This window comes from Amblyraja radiata, chromosome 9 (genome assembly GCF_010909765.2).
Source record: "Amblyraja radiata isolate CabotCenter1 chromosome 9, sAmbRad1.1.pri, whole genome shotgun sequence".
Classification (NCBI taxonomy): Eukaryota; Metazoa; Chordata; class Chondrichthyes; order Rajiformes; family Rajidae; genus Amblyraja; species Amblyraja radiata.
Window position 1 is genome coordinate 11,432,129 of NC_045964.1, and position 20,673 is coordinate 11,452,801.

A 20,673-nucleotide genomic window follows, 5' to 3' on the forward strand; every position below is an offset into this window, starting at 1 on the left:
CTTAAAGACAGAGACTGTGCCCGGTAAGGGAATGAGGAGGGAGAGGGGGAAGAGTGTGGAGGGAGGGGGAGAGTGGGATGGGAGGGGGAGAGGGGTGGGGGGAGAGAGAAGTGGAAGAGTGGGGAGGGAGGGAGGGAGGGAGGGAGGGGGGGGGGGGGGGGGGGGGGGGGAGAGGGGTAGCAGGAGTGGTGGAAGAGGGACAGGGGGAGTGGTGGACCCCTAAAGAATTTTGTAAGTTTCTATAAGATACCCCCTCAATCTTCTAAAATCTAGCGATTACAAACCGAGTCTGGTGCTGATTCTATGGGTGAGATGCCAGTATTTTTTTTAATATTTGGTGGGGGGGGGGGGAGGATTTGATTAAAAATGTGTACATAAACACGACAAAATGTAATCAGGAGTTTCTATAAGATCCCCCCCCAATCTTGTAAAATCTGGCGAGTACAAGCCGAGTCTATCCAGTCTTTATTCATATGAAAGTCCTGACATCCCAGGAATCAGTCTGGTGAACCTTCTCTGTACTCCCTCTATGGCAACAATGTATTTGAGCATTGGGCATTGTGACATCACACGATGGAACGTTCACCAGGGGCTGGGGCTCCTGCAAAGGCATATGTAAATAAATCCATTCCGATTGGACATCTGTCAGCATCAGGCATTGTGACATCACACGATGGAACGTTCAGCAGGGGCTGGGGCTGGGGCTGATTCTATGGGTGAGAAGCCAGTTTATTTTTGAAATATTGGGGGGGGGGGGGGGGGGGGGTGAAGGATTTGATTAAAAACGTGTACTTAAACACGACGAAATGTAATGAGGAGCGGATACTTAGAAAGAAAAGTGAAATCTCTACCGAAATGGAAAAGACGTCGGCGATTCTGGGTCTGGTTTCGGAGTTGCAGGGAATCAAAGGAAGAAATGCGGCCGGAAGCCGTACATGTAAATGGATCCATTCCGATTGGACGTCTGCGAGCGTCGGGCATTGCGATTGGACATCTGCGAGCATCGGGCATTGTGACATCGCACGGCGGGAATGAATCGAAAGGCAGAAAGGGATCCGGACGCCAGCCGGACGGATGGGGCGAGAGTTTTATATATTAAAAAGATATCGGAACTTATCTGTGAGTTTGCTTTTTTCTATTAGCACAGCCTGGGCTGCTGAGCTTATTCTTCAGCTCTGTGTTTTACAGCTTCTACATTTCTTTGCATTCTCGTTCTCCAGCTGCCCTCCATTTTACAGATTTTATGCTCTTTATTCAGAATTTCCCTCTCTAAATCCCCCAATAACCCTTCAAACTGATGACCTTGTTGACTACTAATGCCCAGAACAATCCTGGCCTCATCTTATCAGAGATACTTCCCTTTCTCCTCCACCTTCTACTCAATAGACAATAGGTGCAGTAGGCCATTCGGCCCTTTGATCTAGCACCGCCATTCACTGTGATCATGGCTGATCATCCACAATCAGTACCCCGTTCCTGCCTTCTCCCCATATCCCCTGACTCCACAATCTTTAAGAGCCCTGTCTAGCTCTCTCTTGAAAGTATCCAGAGAACCGGCCTCCACCGCCCTCTGAGGCAGAGAATTCCACAGACTCACCACTCTCTGTGTCAAAAAGTGTTTTCTCGTCTCCACCCTAATTGGCTTACCCCTTATTCTTAAACTGTAGCCCCTGGTTCTGGACTCCACCAATATCAGGAACATGTTTCCTGCCACTAGCGTGTCCAAATCCTTAATAATCTTATATGTTTCAATAAGATATCCTATCATCCTTCTAAATTCCAGAGTATACAAGCCCAGCCGCTCTATTCTCTCAGCATATGACAGTCCCGCCATCCCGGGAATTAACCTTGTAAACCTACGCTGTACTCCCTCAATAGCAAGAATGTCCTTCCTCAAATTAGGAGACCAAAACTGCACACAATACTCCAGGTGTGGAGTATTTATTTCCCTGTTCTGCTGAAGGGTCTTTGACCCGAAACAGTAAGTCTGTTTCTCTTTCCATCGATGGTGCCTGGCCTACTAAGCATTTCCAGCATTTTTTGCTTTACTGTAGAAATCCTTGTGAGAGGATGTAGTCATGCACTGAATAAGGGAAGAATCTTCCAGAGCAGTAGATTGAGGAATTAGTGAAGGGAACAGCACATTTTGATTGTCCAAAAGAAAGGATAAATTCATAACCTTACAGGGGAAAAAACCCTTGGGGAATAGTGATGTGATGGAGTTTTATATCACAATTAAAACAGTGACATAGTTCAATTTAAAATTAGGGTCTTAACTTTAAATAAAATAATCAGGGAAGCTATGAGATATCAGTGGGCAATGAAAGGCTGTGAAATTAGGTTAAAAGATATGATTGTAAACAAGCCATCGCTAAGATTTAAAGAATAAATCTGGCTGATTCACCTAGTATCTGTCGTAGGGAAAACGTTCGAATCATTATAAAGGAAGGATGAACGGAGAATACCGAGAGTAAAATAGAAATGGATGATTATCCAAACAGAACACAATATTCATTTGCATTGTGTCGGGGAAATTGCTTTTGAAGTGTGCATTTGGCAGCGTAATACCTCAATAACTCTCTTCTATCTGTCTCTTGTGTTAGAGGAAAGGACTGACAATCTTGCAGCATAATACCTTAATAATTCTCTCCCATCTGTCTCTTGTGTTGGAGAGGACTGACAATCTTGCAAGGGGGAGACCCTACATGTTCCCTTCAGTTGAAATTAGGTGACTTGATGGGTATAGGCTCCTCCAGCCCCAACACAGAGTGAATTCCTGCCGTTTACCATTGCTGGTTGCATTTATCTGCATGGAGCTCCCAACTTTCCCATGGATCCCATGGGGAGAGAGATAGGCTCTTCGGCCCAATGTCCATGCCAACCATCCAGTACTAATATACTTTCATCCTCTCTCATCCCTTTTTATTCAACCACGTTCCTCAGTTCCGTCCTGATTCCACCACTCACCTTCACGTGAGGAGCAATTTAAAGCAACCAATTATTCCACCAAGCAACTCACATTTAGGATATAGGAGGATGCCACAGTACCCAAAGGAAACGGCCATGATCACAGGGAGAGTTTGCCTACTGAATACAATCAGCACCAGGGGGTCGTGACTGAACCCTGCCACTGTAGCTTTGAGGCAGTGAAAGAACCTGTGGAATTCACGGAAAGAGGCCCTTGGCCTATCTCATCCATGCTGACCAAATTGGCAAACTGAGCTAGTCCCAATTGGCCCATAGTCTTCTAAACCCTTCCTATCCATACATAGTCGTAAAGTAATAGTTGAAAGTCGTAAATGTGTCCGCTTATATCCTCCCAGTGAAAATGTTGCGCCTGAAGTCCTTCCCTAATCTCTCCCCTCTTACCTCAAGCCTATGCCCTAAAGTTTTAGAATCCTCTTCCTTGGGGGAAAAAGACTCTGAAAGTTCACTTATACGTGCCCCTCATGATCTTGTACACCTCAATAAGGTCATCCCTTAGCCTTCTTCACTCAAAAAAGGAAAAAGTCCCCGCTTATCCAACCTCTGCCTGTAATTCAAGCCCAATCACTCAAGACAGGAAAATCCAGCCTTGGTCACCAGCGGCCAGGGCACAATGTTGATACTGTGTGGTGTTCACCGCAGGCCCAGCAGGCCAATAGTCGTAATATCAGGATCAGGTGTAACATTATCAATAAGCAGGGTGGCCCTGAAGGTGAAATATCAGAAACTTACAAAAATATGTGAGGTGAGGAAAATGAAAACGTGTTTTCCCACTTTACTGTTGTCCCACATCTCCAACGGCACAGTGGTTACTTAACCCAAGCCGTTGTGTTGCTCGACAGTTGGCACTGACAGGTCACCCGATATGGGAGGATCCATGTGGTTATAACACACATATATAAACGTGCTCGTGTCCGCATACTGAACTTAAATAAATGCATGCGTGCAAACACAGAGCTATGTGCACAAAGCTGGCATGTGCAAACAAGGAGGCTGGCATGCAGCTTGTACGACAGGTGCATCTATTTTTTAATGTACTCATTCATGGGAAGTGAACGTCACTGGCAATGCCACCATTTATAGCCCCTGAACTGCCCAGCACTTGAGCCAAGCACATTGTTGGGTCTGGAGGCACATGTAGGCCAGATTATGGAATGGCAGATTTCCTTCTACCAAGGACATGAGTGAACTCAACGGCATTTAGTGAAGATTGCTAAATGAACCTGTTGCCATTTAGTTTCATGCTGACTGTTCCTGAGATTAGATCAAAAGGATTTAATTACTTAAATTTAAATGTTCCAATGTCTTTTGAGCCATGGTCCAGAACACACTATTAGTTGGGTAAATTAACTGCAATACTATTAACTATCATGTAGCAATAAGAAAACGTGAACTGAACTCAAATTTATCATTTGAACATAAACTTCTTTGTCTTACAGTTGCATCACAAAATGATGTGTCCTTCGCAGAACCTTAATGAAGTTCCTTCCAACATACACTCAGTAAAACACACACAGACTTTCAAACAGCGGACTTGAAAAAGCAATCGGATGTGGAAACCTGCACACATCCCCCCCCGCTTTGCTGAAAGCTACGTAACCATAGCCACCAACCTACCCAAGACCAGAGTACTGAGGGTCAGGTCCACACCCAATGAATGATGTAGTTCAGTGTAAGATGGCATGATGCCCAAAGGCAATACAAGACAAGATTAGCAAAGAGATGCTGGGCATTAATACAAAAAAACAAATTAAAACCTGACAGATGACAAATGCTTGCCAAAACTGATTCTTACCTCGCGTTCCAGATAGGACAATAGCAACTCTGTTTCATTTAGCAGTGTAACACTGCACTTACCCCTGGAAGGGAATTGAAAAGGTGTTAGTAAAAGTTTCAGATCGAAAAGTTTAATTCCCTCCCTCAAATGATGGAAAACCTTGGGTTTGAGCCCTACTCAAAGACTGACAATGTATCTAAACTGTCTTGAGTGTAGTCCTGCACTCTTAAAGATGCGTTGCTCAGATGAGATGCTCCATCTCCCCTCCCAAAGATTATATTCCAAGTTGTGAAGCTGTCCCCCAGACTGCGGGCTTACATTCATCTCTCAATCATCGTCACTAAACTGACGTAATGGCCAAAGTGAATAACTACAGCTGGTGAAAATCTGAAATGGAAACAGAAAATGCAGGGAACTCTCAGTAGGTCAGGCAGCATCTGTGAAAAAAAGAAACACGTTACATTTTCAGGCCAAACACCAATCATGAAAGCTAAGAAATCAAATGCATTAGATGTTGCGGAGAAGGAAGAGGAGTGTAGAGAACAAAGCGAACATCTGTGATACAGTGGAGGCCGAGGGAGATTAAATGACACTTGTGGTGCTCGCTGGAGAGGGTGATAATGCCTGTTGAAGACAGCTGTATGGAGGAGGTTTAAAGAAGAGATAAATGTGAACAGATGGGAGAGGAAAAAACTTGCTGGAAGTATGAAATACAAAACATTGCAGTTGCTGGAACGATGGATTAAAATAAAGATTCCAGAAATATCCAATGGATCAGACAGCATCTATGGAGAGAGAAAATTAAGATAATGTTATAGGTTGATATCATTACATCCAAACTGGCCGGTTCTGTAACAGACTGGAAAGGGCAGTTATTTGAAATTGGGCTCCAAGGGCTGTATTGTGCCTTGGGGAAAGACGTTTGAACTGGTGGGTATTCTCTATGGCGAGGATAATCCCACAATACTGTTGGGGAGGGAGCTCCAGAAGTTCGAGCCAGTGATGATGAAGAACCTGCAATCTGCCTGCAAGTTGGGATGGTTAAGAACTTCAAAGGGAACCTGCACATGGTGGCCTTCACATTCATCTGCTGACCCTTTCCTGATGGTAGGGATCGTCGATTTAGATGGTGCAATTGAAACAGTGTAGGAAAGAACTGCAAATGCTGGTTTAAATCGAAGGTAGACACAAAATGCTGGAGTAATTCAGTGGGACTGGCAGCATCTCTGGAGAGAAGGAATGGGTGACATTTTGGGTCGAGATCCTTCTTCAGTCTGATGCTGCCTGTCCCGCTGAGTTACTCCAGCATTTTGTGCTATCGAAACAGCCTGGGTGAGTAACTACAGTGCATTTTGTAGGCTGTAATACTGTAGAACTGTGCTTCAGTGATGAAAGGAATGGATGTTTAGGGTGGTGGAAAATCAAATGGGCTGCTCGGTCCTAGATGATGTCTACTTCTAGAATATTGCTGGAACTGCACAAATTCTGCTATTAGTATTTTAATGCTGGCGTTGCTGTTTAGCACGCATACAGTACGGTGTTGCAGCTGCACCACATCTGTAGGTACACCTGATGCTGCTCTCAAATTGAACAAGAATTGTTGAACAAGGATTGATCACTTGGTTTGACAGTGGTGGTAGAGGGAGGAACACGCCAGCCCATGAGGTTAAACATTTCTACAGCTGATGATATTTTACAGAACGTCTTGGCAATCAGGTTGTGTTCCATGTAGCACATCTGTTGTGCCATAAAAGGGTATCCTCGGTGTGAAGTTAGGATTTCATCTGCATAAGGACCGTACAGTGCTCATTTCGACGAAGGCATTCATGGTTTGATGCATCATTCACAGGTGAATCAACGAGGAAGAGCGGAAATAGGTTTTTAGCTCTCCCATTTATGCCCCCTATACTAAGATGGCCATGAGCAGGATTTTGCAAGTTCAACTCAGCTGGGAGTACCTCTGCCATGTAAAAAATTAGCAGCTCGGTCAACCTTAGGTCCAGGTTTCTTTCTCTGCTTTGATGTAACATTTATATGCTGATAGAATGGAGCAGCTGGGCTTGTGCACTCTGGAATTTAGAAGGATGAGAGGGTATCTCATTGAAACATATAAGATTGTTAAGGGCTTGGACACGCTAGAGGCAGGAAATATGTTCCCGATGTTGGGGGAGACCAGAACCAGGGGCCACTGTTTAAGAATAAGGAGCAAGCCATTTAGAACGGAGACGAGGAAACACTTTTTCTCACAGAGAGTGGTGAGTCTGTGGAATTTTCTACCTCAGAGGGCGGTGAAGGCAGATTCTCTGGATACTTTCAAGAGAGAGCTAGATAGGGCTCTTAAAAATAGCGGTCAGGGGATATGGGGAGAAGGCAGGAACGGGATACTGATAGGGGATGATCAAGCATGATCACATTGAATGGCGGTGCTGGCTCAAAGGGCCGAATGGCCTACTCCTGCACCTGTTGTCTATTGTCTATTATGGATGTTTGGGGCTCTTTAGGGATCCATTAGACATAGTCATTGATAGGTCAGGTTAGGTAAGTTTGTAACAGATTTCTTCTCTGAAGGAGTTTGAGAATCAACTGGGTTCTCAAAAAGCATAGAAACAGGCTCTTTGGCCCAATTCATCCATGCCGAACAAGATGCCTCGTTTAAACTAGTTCCATTTGTCTGCATTTGGCCTATATCCCTCTAAACCTTTCCTATCCATGTACCTATCCAAGTGTTTTTTTAAATGCTGTTGTAGTACCTGCCTCAACTATCTCTTGTGTCAGTTCGTTCCATATACTCATCACCCGGAGTGAAATAGTTGCCCCTCGGGATCCTGTCAAATGTTTATCCTCGTACCTTAATAAAGTTGCTTTTTCTTTTTATTCACAGGTCTGAGCTGTCAGCTCTGTGAAGAGGTCCCCTGCTTCCCTGCCCCGTGGTTACCTGATGTGGGTTGCTGGGAGGGATTCCAGCTGCCGGGACAGGAAGAGCTCGCGATGTTTCAGCTGGTGCCGTTCGTTCTCGGAGAGCTCCTGCAGTTCTGCGTTTTCCATCTCCTCTTCCACTTCCTCTGTCAAATATCAAAGGTACAGGGTCAACACAATCATCTTCCATGCTTCCAAAAAATGACAATTTTTCATATCTAAATGAGTCCACACAATGTACAACCTAAGATCAACGAATAAACACAATCACAAAAAAACAGGCCAGCCACACTAAACTGGTCAACTTCCATATGAAGAAGGGTTCAGACCCCAAATGTCATCGTATCTTTTACCGCCACAGTTGCTGCCTGGTCTGCTGAGTCCTCCAGCACTGTTTTTTGCTCATGATTCCAGTAGCTTTCCTACAGACTCTTGTGTCTTCCATATGAAGACTAGTTGCTGCGAGTGGGCCTAATTCCACCCAACAACATACATGATCGGCCATGTTTGTGTCGTCTGCCTGTGGATGTCAGCTGGGCAGGGTAATGTTTTACTTACGTTCTGAAAACAAAGAAGGCCATCAGGCCCATCTAGTCCATGTTGGTTCCCAGGGAACAATCCCAACAATCTTTATTTTTTTGTATCCCTGCAATTTACGCTCTCACACGTCTCATAAATTCTCCTGATTTCAGTCTTTTGCCACATACCCATGACAATGGAAAAATAATCCATTTGCCAACAAAAATTCAAATCTAGTGTACTGAGTTCAGAGTTCATAAATATGGTCTCCTTTGCATTGGAAAACTAAACCCAGACTACTTTGTGCAGCATATTACTTTGTGCAGCATCTTCATTCAGATCACAGGAATCACCCTGTTCCTAATTGCCTGCCCCTTTAATTCTCCATCACTATCCCACTCTTGTCTGACAACAGCCTCCTGAAACGATATAACAAGGCGCAACAACACCGCATCTTCTGTCTGGGCACATTTGCCATCTTTTGGACTCAATACTGAATTCTCCAACATGGGGTAACTTGCTTCTACATTCCGCTTGCATCAAGGCAAGGCAAGGCAAGGCAAGGCAAGGCAAGGCAAGGCAAGGCAAGGCAAGGCAAGTTTATTTGTATAGCACCTTTCAACAACAAGGTAATTCAAAGTGCTTTACATAAAACATTAAAAGCATTGGAAAGAAACACATATAAAATTACATTTAGATGTAAAACGATTATTAGATTATTCAGATAAAATAATTACAAAATTAAAAGCAATCAAAAAAAATAGAATTAAACCAGGAATAGAAGTTACAGTGCAGTATAGGTAATTAATAAATTGTATTGTTTACTGAAAGGCAGCGGCAAACAGAAAAGTCTTCAGTCTAGATTTAAAAGAGCTGAGAGTTGCAGCAGACCTGCAGTTTTCTGGGAGTTTGTTCCAGATATGTGGTGCATAAAAACTAAATGCTGCCTCTCCATGTTTAGTTCTGACTCTGGGGACACAAAGCAGACCTGTCCCAGATGATCTGAGAGGTCTGGGTGGTTCATAGCTAAGCAGAAGATCAGAAATGTATTTTGGCCCTAAACCATTCAGTGCTTTGTAAACCAACAGTAGTATTTTGAAATCAATTCTTTGACAGACAGGAAGCCAGTGTAAAGACCTCAGAACTGGAGTAATGTGATCTACTTTTTTGGTCTTAGTGAGGACTCGAGCAGCAGCGTTCTGAATTAACTGCAGCTGTCTGATCGACTTTTTAGGGAGACCTGTAAAGACCAGTAGTCGAGCCTGCTGAAGATAAATGCATGGACAAGTTTTTCCAAATCCTGCTGAGACATAAGTCCTTTAATCCTTGATATATTCTTTAGGTGATAGTAGGCTGACTTTGTGATTGTTTTTATGTGGCTGTTGAAGTTCAGGTCTGAGTCCATGACTACTCCTAAGTTTCTGGCTTGGTTTGTTGTTTTTAGCATTACCATTTGAAGCTGGGTGCTAACTTTTAATCGTTCTTCCTTGGCTCCAAAAACAATTATTTCAGTTTTTTCTTTGTTTAATTGGAGAAAATTCTTGTTCATCCAATCGTTGATTTGCTCAATGAATCTACTCAGTGCTTGTATTGGACTATAGTCTCCTGGTGATATTGTTATGTAGATTTGTGTGTCGTCTGCGTAACTATGATAACATATTTTGATGTTTTTCATGATCTGAACCAGTGGAAGCATGTAGATGTTAAACAGAAGAGGCCCCAGAATGGAGCCCTGGGCATCAGTACTGGCCACTTCTGCCAATCATCCACCTGACACAGTGCCTCAATTTTTCTCACTCCATCAATATAACCTATCCCGCAAGACATGTCCCACAGCCTCACATCACATCAGCAATATGTAGCACAGCCAAGGCACAAAGATCGACACAAAACGCTGGAGTAGTTCAGCGGGTCAGGCTTCATCTCTGGAGAGAAGGAATGGGTGACGTTTTTCAGACTGAAATCAGGGGTGGGAGATACAGACAGTGCCCTCCATAATGTTTGGGACAAAGACCCATCATTTATTTATTTGCCTCTGTACTCCCCAATTTGAGATTTGTAATAGAAAAAAATCACATGTGGTTAAAGTGTACATTGTCAGATTTTAATAAAGGCCATTTTTTATACATTTTGGTTTCGCCATGTAGAGATCACAGCTGTGTTTATACATAATCCCCCCATTTCAGGGTACCATAATGTTTGGGACACGTGGCTTCACAGGTGTTTGTAATTGCTCAGGTGTGTTTGATTGCCTCCTTCATGCAGGTATAAGAGAGCTCTCAGCACCTAGTCTTTCCTCCAGTCTTTCCATCACCTTTAGAAACCTCTATTGCTGTTTATCAACATGAGGACCAAAGTTGTGCCAATAAAAGTCAAAGCAACCATTATGAGACTGAGAACCAAGAATAAAACTGTTAGAGACATCAACCAAACTTTAGGCTTACCAAAATCAACTGTTTGGAACATCATTAAGAAGAAAGAGAGCACTGGTGAGCTTACTAGTCGTAAAGGGACTGGCAGGCCAAGGAAGACCTCCACAGCTGATGACAGAAGAATTCTCTCTATAATAAAGAAAAATCCTCAAACACATGTCCGACAGATCAGAAACACTCTTCAGGAGTCAGGTGTGGATTTGTCAATGACCACTGTCCGCAGAAGACTTCATGAACAGAAATACAGAGGCTACATTGCAAAATGCAAACCACTGGTTAGCCGTTAAAATAGGATGGCCAGGTTACAGTTTGCCTAGAAGAACTTAAAAGAGCAACCACAGTTCTGGGAAAAAGTCTTGTGGAGAGATGAGATGAAGATTAACATATCAGAGTGATGGCAAGAGCAAAGTATGGCGGAGAGAAGGAAATGCCCAAGATCCAAAGCATCCCACCTCATCTGTGAAACACGGTGGTGGGAATGTTATGGCCTGGGCATGTGTGGCTGCTGAAGGTACAGACTCACTTATCTTCATTGATGATACAACTGCTGATGGTAGTAGCATAATGAATTCTGAAGTGTATAGACACATCCTATCTGCTCGAGTTCAAACAAATGCCTCAAAACTCATTGGCCGGCGGTTCATTCTACAGCAAGACAATGATCCCAAACATACTGCTAAACCAACAAAGGAGTTTTTCAAAGCTAAAAAATGGTAAATTCTTGAGTGGCCAAGTCAATCACCCGATCTGAACCCAATTAAGCATGCCTTTTATACGCTGAAGAGAAAACTGAAGGGGACTAGCCCCCAAAAAAGCAAAAGTTAAAGATGGCTGCAATACAGACCTAGCAGAGCATCACCAGAGAAGACACCAAGCAACTGGTGATGTCCATGAATCACAGACTTCAAGCAGTCATTGCATGCAAAGGATATGCAAAAAAAAATAAACATGACTACATTCATTTACATGAAGTTGCTGTGTCCCAAACATTATGGTGCCCTGAAATGGGGGAACTATGTATAAACACTGCTGTACTTTCTATATGGTGAAACCAGAATGTATAAAAATGGCCTTTATTAAAATCTGACAATGTGCACTTTAACCACATGTGATTTTCTCTATTACAAATTACAAATTGTGGAGTACAGAGGCAAATAAATAAATGATGGGTCCCAAACATTATGGAGGGCACTGTAGATAAGAAAATATATACATCAGGAAGTGTAAGGTATGAAAACATAACAAAGGGAATGAAGGTCAAGGAAAATGTGGAATGGATAAATGTTAGTTGGGAGAAGGTAACAACAAAGCAAACAGAGAAAAAATGTAGTCGGAGACAGTAAAACTGGTCAGAGAACTGGGAAAGGGGAGGGGATGGAGAGAGAGAGAGGGAAAGCAAGGGTTAATTGAAGTTAGAGAATTCAATATTCATACTGCTGGGGTGTAGGCTGCCCAAGCGAAATATGAGATGTTGTTCCTCCCCTGGTCCTGTTTTCACACCTTACACTTCCTTATCTATATACCTCCCACTCCCGACTTCAGTCAGAAGACCATCTGCCTGTTGCAGATGCATTCACCTTTGCAAGAGTAACATTGAAGCCACAAGGATTGGTCAATGTTTAAAAGACATTTGAGCACATACATGGAGACTCTCCATTGGAGAGGAAAGGTTTAGATGGATTTGGACCAAATGCAGTAAAGTGGGACTAGCTACAGAAGGCACCTTGGTTGGTGTGGACGAGTTTCAGAGCTGTGCATCTCTGTGTCTCCGACCTTCGCATCTGCCATTATGCTGTGTGGCACTGCCACCAGTTTAACAGGATGATTCCAAACGGAGCATCCAAGAGGCACTATCAGTAATCAGCTGCCACTGCAATCTGCTACCTCATGGTCTTTAAACCAGGTCACCGTCCCAGATATAATGTAGAGGAGCACACAAAGATCGTAAGAGCATCAGAAGTGATAAGAGATATGGACCAGAGGAGCACATGGAGCCTGCTCCACCATTTGTAACATCATTATTCCCTGATCATGTATCTGTACACTGTGAATGGCTTGTCTTTCCGCTGACTGGTTAGCACGCTACAAAAGCTTTTCACAGTGCCTTGTACACATGTGACAATAAACTAAACTGAACTAAACTGAACATCATGGCTGGCTTTCTTAACTCCACCTTTCTCCTATCCATTCATGCTGTGCTCAACAAACTATCAGCTCAGGCTTGAATAAACTTATAAATTATTATCAATTATGTCGAAAATTCCAAAGATTCACAATTCTGTGAATTTCTTATCTCAATCCAAAATGACCTACTGAATCTTGACCCTCCAGTTCCCAAATTTGCACGCATGGAACAGGATCTTCCATGTCAATCTAGTCACATCAATGGGAATATATTCAAGTATACTTCTATAGACTTCAGTGAAATTACTTCTCATTGCTTTAAACTCTATAAACTGCATGACTGTTCTTCTCAATCTCTCCTCATGAAACAACCAGGCCATGTCAGGAATCAATACACCCCTCCAGGCAAGTAATTGTTTCTGCAAATAAGAAGGTCAAAACTGTCCGCGGTGCTGCAGCTGTGTTCTAATCAGAGTGCAATATAATTGCAACAAGATATCCCAGGAAACAAGCCACCACCTCATGGTGTTCGAACTTAATGATCCTGGCGATTTCCTGCCCCCCCCCAGACTTAGAGTAGCTAACAGTGAAGTGCCAACCCTACTACCTGCCACTGGAATTCACTTTGGCCATGCTGGCAGAAGTCTACACCCCCACCCCACCCGGACACAAAGCTTGCACTGGATGTACGATAAATCATTACCAATAACCTCATCGGTGGTCAATACTTCCTCAATTTCCAAATCTACAAGTCATAGAGTTGGACATGCCCTTTGGCCTCCCAAGTCAGTGGTTATTTTTAAGACAGAGATAGACAAAATCTTGATTAGAACGGGTGTCGAGGATTATGGGGAAAAGGCAGAAAAATGGGATTAGGAGGCAGAGATCAGCCATGATTGAATGGCACAGTAGACTCGATGGGCCAAAGGGCCTAATTCTACTCCTATAACGTGAATTTATGTCTATGTCGACCATCATTCGTATTCGTACAAATCCTATTTGCCTGCATTAATTTCATATCTCTCAATTCCATGTTCAGTAAAGTACTTGTCCAGATGGTTCTTAAATATGGTTATTTTTCCTGCCTCCACATCTTCTGGCAGCTTATTACTAGATACCAGTTACTCTATATGTAATAAACTTACCCCTCTTGTCCCTTTTAAATTTCCTCCATCTCACCTTCAAGATCTGGCTTCTAGCTTTGGACAGATATCAGCATGGCATACTTCTCACGTTTTTACTGAGGAGAAAATCATGGAAGCTGAGGAATTTAGTATAGTTTAGAGATATAGCGCGGAAACAGGCATTTGGACCACTGAGTCTGCGCCGATCAGCAATTCCCGTACACTAGCACTATCTTAACACACTAGGGACAAATTACAACCTTTGAATGACAATGCAGTTAACATTGTAAGTAAATTTGCAGATGACACCCAAACCAGTGGTACAGTAGACTGAGAGGAAGGATTCAACTAGATCTAGTTGCAAAGGCAGGCCAACAAATGAAATTTATCGCTGACAAGTCAGTTTAGAGGGATAAGGGCCAAATGTAGGCAGGTGGGGCTAGTGTAGATGTGACATGTTAGCCGGTGTCGGTAAATTGGGCCAAAGGGCCTGTTTCCACACTGTATGACTGTATGACTCTACATCCTGCATTCAATACCAATGTATGTTTCAATAAGGTATCCTCTCATTCATCTAAACTCCAATAAGCACTAGCCATATGTGCTCAAATATTGCCCAGAAAACATTTGTAGTAAAGAAATTGAAGAACTCGCCCTCCAATGTACGTTTGACAATTTAATTTGTAGTGTAAAGCACCCCATAGATCATTGCATAACCCTTGGCCCATATTCTTTGACATTTTGATATTGCTCAGCCCAAGATTATTACTAACAGGAGGCCAATACAGTAGTCTCCACATCATTTTCTGCTGTTTGCCATTTCAAAGCTCGACTCGTATTAAGTAAGCTAAGATCTTTTCTCAATCTGCCTTCGCCTCAACCTTCCCTACAATAGCTCCCCCACCTCTTTTGCTATTTTTAACTTCTCTACTCTAAAAGTCAGGCACCTGGAACGTTTAATTTCCAAACTCTGGTCATCCTGTAATGTCTATCAGCAGCAGGCAAAACAGATACATTCACATCACTGTTTCTGACATTAACTTATCCAGATACCAATTCCCAGCATGCTACACTCAGACATTGAATTGAATTGAATATATTTTATTAGCCAAGTATGTATACATACAAGTAATTTGCCTTGCTCGCAGTAACACCACGACAATTAAGAATAAAAAATTATAATTTAAACATGTGAAGAATGAAATAAAATACCAGAGCAAAAGGAGGCTACGGACATTTGGTTGTTGAGTAGAGCTACTGCTCGTGGAAAAAAGCTATTTTTATGTCTGGCTGTGGCGGCTTTGACGTCCGGAGTCACCTTCCAGAGGGAAGTGCTTCAAATAGTTTGTGGCCAGGGTGAGAGGGGTCAGAGATGATCTTACCCGCTCGCTTCCTGGCCCTTGCAGTGTGCAGTTCGTCGATGAGGGGAAGGTTACAGCCAACAAACTTCTCGGCTGATCGAACAACGCACTGCAGCCTACGGTTGTCATGCTTGGTGGCTGAGCCAAACCAGACCATGATGGAGAAAGTGAGGACAGATTCTATGATGGCCGTATAGAATCCGACCATCATTGCCTGTGGCAGATTGCGTTTTCTCAGCTACCACAGGAAGTACATCCTCTGTTGGGCCTTTTTGAATGTGGAGTCCATGGTGGCCTCCCATTTAAGGTCCCTGGAGATGATGGTTCCAAGGAACTTAAAATGACTCCACAAATGTGACAGTGGTGTTGTTGATGGTGAGTAGGGAGAGGGGAGGGGGAGCTCTCCTAATGTCTACAATCAATTCCACTCTTAAGAGCATTGAGCTCCAGGTTATTGCGATGGCACCAGGACGCCAGCTGTGTCACTTCCTGTCTGTAGGCAGATTCCTCCCCATCATGGTTCTTTTCAACCTTTTACTCTTCTACCCCGATATATGCTTAGTTGTTAGTTCTGTGAAAAGTCCCTCAACCTGAAGCTTTGTATCTCTCCACTGATGCTGACTGACCTTCTGACTATTTCCACCATTCTGTACTTTTTGTTTCAGTTGCTGATTGCACGACAATAAACTCTCTTGAATCTTGATTCCTATCACCATTCTTCATTAGCACCACAATTTTCTAGCCTTTAGTCAAATTGAAAGATTACTTTAGATTCCGGATGTGTCTTCAAACTGAATAGTCCTGAACTCCACCCCTCCTCCCCATTATTAATCTAAGGCCCATCTAGTCAATCAATTGATCAGTTTGATTAACAGGAGTTCATGAACAATGGGAACACTTCCTTCCACAAGACTGATGTCAGAGTACCAGGAATTTAAGCTCCAGCCTTCTGCATCCAAATATATTGTCCCTTTGTGAGTTGTGCCCAGGAATAAGTCATTGGCCAAGAGTTGCTGCATTTCAATCCACCTTCAAGTTATTCAAACATTCCCAGTCTGGCTCAATCCTTGGTCCCATAAGTCGGAAAATGGGTTCCATGGACCCCTGAGTGTTTTCAACACATTCTGCTTCAGATTTTCAGTACTTATAGTTTAACTTTTGATTACCATCAATCCGAGTTGTGTGTCCACAGTTCCTACATGGATCACAATTATAATCTCCATGCCTCCTTAGTCAAATGTGGTCCACGTAGTCCACATACCCAAGACTGGCAGGATGGTCGGAGATAGACACAAAATGTTGGAGTAACTCTGAGATGCTGCCTGTCCCGCTGAGTTAATCCAGCGTCTTGTGTCTATCTTCTGTGTAAACCAATGCCTTCCTACACAGGATGGGAGGAGAATTGGCCACTACAAATTGCTCCTTGGATGTGGGCGAGTAGTCAAATCTGGCGGAGTTGAGGAGACAATGAGAATAAAATGGGATTATTGTCAATGGGTGCTCGATGGTTCCCATGCTTTTTGACTCTGTGCAGTTGAACCTGTGAATCGTTTCATTCTGTAGTCAGTTATCGTTTATCATGAAAAACATAGACCATGAGAAACAGAATCAGGAGGCAGCCATTCATCTCCATTTGCCTTTTCCACTATTCAATAATCTCATGGCTGAGCTTTCACCACTTTCCAGCACTAACCCCATAATCCCTCCATTCGCTTAATATCCAAAAATCTATCTACCTCTGTCTCCAATATCCTCAGTGACCAAGCTTCCACGGCCCTCTTGCGAGAATCCCCCCTTGGAGAATTCCAATGATTTACTGCTCTGAGTGAAGAAATGTCTTTTTATCTCGGTCCTGAATGACCAAGTCTTTTAAATTGAGACCATTTGCCAGGGTGTGGATATTCTAGCCCAGAGAAACATTCTCGGAGAATCCCTCTTGCCAATTTTGAATGCTGCAAGTTTACCTCTCATTCTTCAAAACCTAAGAGTGTGCAGGTCTAATTTAAAACCAAAAAAACTATAAATGCTGATAATCAGAAATAAAAACAAAAATCCTGGAAACTAAATAGTCTTGCATCAAAATATTGACCCCGTTAAACAAAGTTTAACAAAATCAAATTTTTGTTGGTATTCAGAGTGAAGGTCCATTCTGCTTAATCAATAAGTCAGAAGGTTTGGGTTGAAGTCACACTCCAAAGCCAAATCCAGGCCAAATGTTGCAATACAGAGGGAGTGCACTCTCTTAAGTGTCTGAGATGCCATCTCTTGGAAGAGATGTCTGCCTCATGGGCGATATTAAAAAAATGTTTTTATGGTTTCCTTGGCAATATTTATTCCACAACTTATCTTAGTAAAATGTAGTCTCACTGCTGTTTGTGAAAACCTGCTGTGGTGCAATTAGGTTTACCCATTTTTTACACGTTAAAAAGCATTAAACACGTTAAAAATGATGAAAGAATTTATTAAACAGACAATAATAAAGTTTCAGAACTTCCAAAACTAGAATTGAAGGAACAAGAGGAACTGGGAGCACAAATTACATCTAAGGAAATAGAAGACACAATAAACACACTAAAGAATGGAAAAACACCAGGACCAGATGGATTCAGTAATTAATTTTATAAAAGTTTTTACGACATAGTTACCATATAACCATATAACCATATAACAATTACAGCACGGAAACAGGCCATCTCGGCCCTACAAGTCCGTGCCGAACAACTTTTTTCCCTTAGTCCCACCTGCCTGCACTCATGCCATAACCCTCCATTCCCTTCTCATCCATATGCCTATCCAATTTATTTTTAAATGATACCAACGAACCTGCCGCTACCACTTCCACTGGAAGCTCATTCCACACCGCTACCACTCTCTGAGTAAAGAGGTTCCCCCTCATGTTATCCCTAAACTTTTGTCCCTTAATTCTGAAGTCATGTCCTCTTGTTTGAAACTTCCCTATTCTCAAAGGAAAAAGCTTGATCACATCAACTCTGTCTATCCCTCTCATCATTTTAAAGACCTCTATCAAGTCCCCCCTTAACCTTCTGCGCTCCAGAGAATAAAGACCTAACTTATTCAACCTATCTCTGTAACTTAGTTGTTGAAACATTCTAGTAAATCTCCTCTGTACTCTCTCTATTTTGTTGACATCATTCCTATAATTGGGCGACCAAAATTATACACCATACTCCAGATTTGGTCTCACCAATGCCTTTTACAATTTTAACATTACGTCCCAGCTTCTATACTCAATGCTCTGATTTATAAAGGCTAGCATACCAAAAGCTTTCTTTACCACCCTATCTATATGAGATTCCACCTTCAAGGAACTATGCACGGTTATTCCCAGATCCCTCTGTTCAACTGTATTCTTCAATTCCCTACCATTTATCATGTACGTCCTATTTTGATTTGTCCTGCCAAGGTGTAACACCTCACATTTATCAGCATTAAACTCCATCTGCCATCTTTCAGCCCATTTTTCCAAATGGCCTAAATCACTCTGTAGACTTTGGAAATCCTCTTCATTATCCACAACACCCCCTATCTTGGTATCATCTGCATACTTGCTAATCCAATTTACCACCCCTTCATCCAGATCATTGATGTACATGACAAACAACAAAGGACCCAATACAGATCCCTGAGGCACCCCACTAGTCATCTGCCGCCAACCCGACAAACAGCCATCCACCATTACCCTCTGGCTTCTCCCATTCAGCCACTGCTGAATCCATCTTGCTATTCCTGCATTCATACCCAACAGTTTAACCTTCTTAACCAACCTTCCATGAGGAACTTGTCAAAGGCCTTACTAAAGTCCATATAGACAACATCCACTGCTTTACCCTCGTCAATTTCCCTAGTAACCTCTTCAAAAAATTCAAGAAGATTAGTCAAACATGACCTTCCAGGCACAAATCCATGTTGACTGTTCCTAATCAGACCCTGTTTATCCAGATGCTTATATATATTATCTCTAAGTATCTTTTCCATTAATTTGCCCACCACTGAAGTCAAACTAACAGGTCTATAATTGCTAGGTTTACTCTTAGAACCCTTTTTAAACAATGGAACAACATGCGCAGTACGCCAATCCTCGGGGACTATTCCCGTTTCTAATGACATTTGAAATATTTCTGTCATAGCCCCGGCTATTTCTACACTAACTTCCCTCAATGTCCTAGGGAATATCCTGTCAGGACCTGGAGGCTTATCCACGTTTACAGAAAATGTATACATATGCTTTTAAAGAACAAATCCTACCTGAAACACTAGCAGAATCAACGATTACATTAATACTTAAAAAAGATAAAGACATAGAAGAACCAGGTTCATACAGAGCTATTGCATTGTTAAATACGGATCAAAAAATATTAGCGAAAACACTAGCTAGAAGACTAAGTAAATATGTTAGTAAATTAATAAACGAGGATCAAACAGGATTTATACCCAAGAGACACTCATTTAATAACCTGAGACGTCTGCTTAACATAATGCATTCACACAAACCTCAAGAACAAGAGTTATCAATCATTTCATTGGACGCAGAAAAAGCATTTGACCAAGTAGAATGGGATTATATGATTAAAGTATTGCAAAAATTTCAAATGGAAGAGAACTTCATCGCATGGATAAAATTATTATATAACAAACCTACGGCTAGAATATTAACTAATAATATACTATCTATGAAATTCCAATTATCATGGGGCAATAGACAGGGATGTTCATTATCACCGCTGTTATTTGCTCTGGTAATTGAACCTTTAGCTGAAATAATCAGAACACACCCGGATATTTACGGTTATAATACAAAATATTCAAATAACGTAATATCTTTATATGCAGACGATGTGCTACTGTACATCACAAAACCCCAAATTAGTATACCAAACATACTAATCTAATTGAGGACTTTGGATCTTTCGCAGGATACATAATAAACTGGAACAAAAGTGAAATTATGTCGATAAAACCGAAAGACTCAACACATCTCTTAAAATTCCCCTTTAAAATAGCCACAGAAAATTTAAATATTTGGGAATTGAAATTACTAGAAACTATCATGCTATGTTTAATGCCAATTATAGTCCCTTACTTAAGAAACTAAATAACTGGACTCAGATATTACAAATTTTACATGGGACTATAATCCCACAGAATACAAAGAACACATCTGTGCAAACCCAAGAGCTGGGTGGTCTAGCACTCCCTAACTTTATGTCCTATAATTGGGCAGTAAATATTAAAAATATGATTCACCTGCTGGACAACTCTGCCCAGCAGGTGGACTGGATTGTAATGGAGAGAGAGGACTGCTCTCCGTGCAATATAGGAGCGACCCTCCTCTCACCAATGAATCTGAATAACAAAATTACAATAAAAATCCAATTATACATAGCACAATTAGAACTTGGAAACAAATAAAACAG

General features: G+C 42.2%; 1 protein-coding gene across 2 annotated transcripts in view; it reads right to left on the reverse strand.

Annotated features, from left to right (window-relative positions):
* LOC116976770 (metastasis-associated protein MTA1-like) overlaps window positions 1–7,821 on the reverse strand; it is an 81,431-nt gene extending 73,610 nt beyond the window's left edge. For both annotated transcript variants that reach the window (XM_033026666.1, XM_033026665.1), the window contains exons 1-2: window positions 7,698–7,821; window positions 4,781–4,844 (exon numbers count right to left, since the gene is read on the reverse strand). In XM_033026666.1, coding sequence (XP_032882557.1) covers window positions 4,781–4,844; window positions 7,698–7,807 — 174 coding nt within the window. In that variant the 5' untranslated portion in view covers window positions 7,808–7,821. The remainder of the gene's footprint in view (window positions 1–4,780; window positions 4,845–7,697) is intronic.
* Window positions 7,822–20,673: the final 12,852 nt, after the last annotated feature.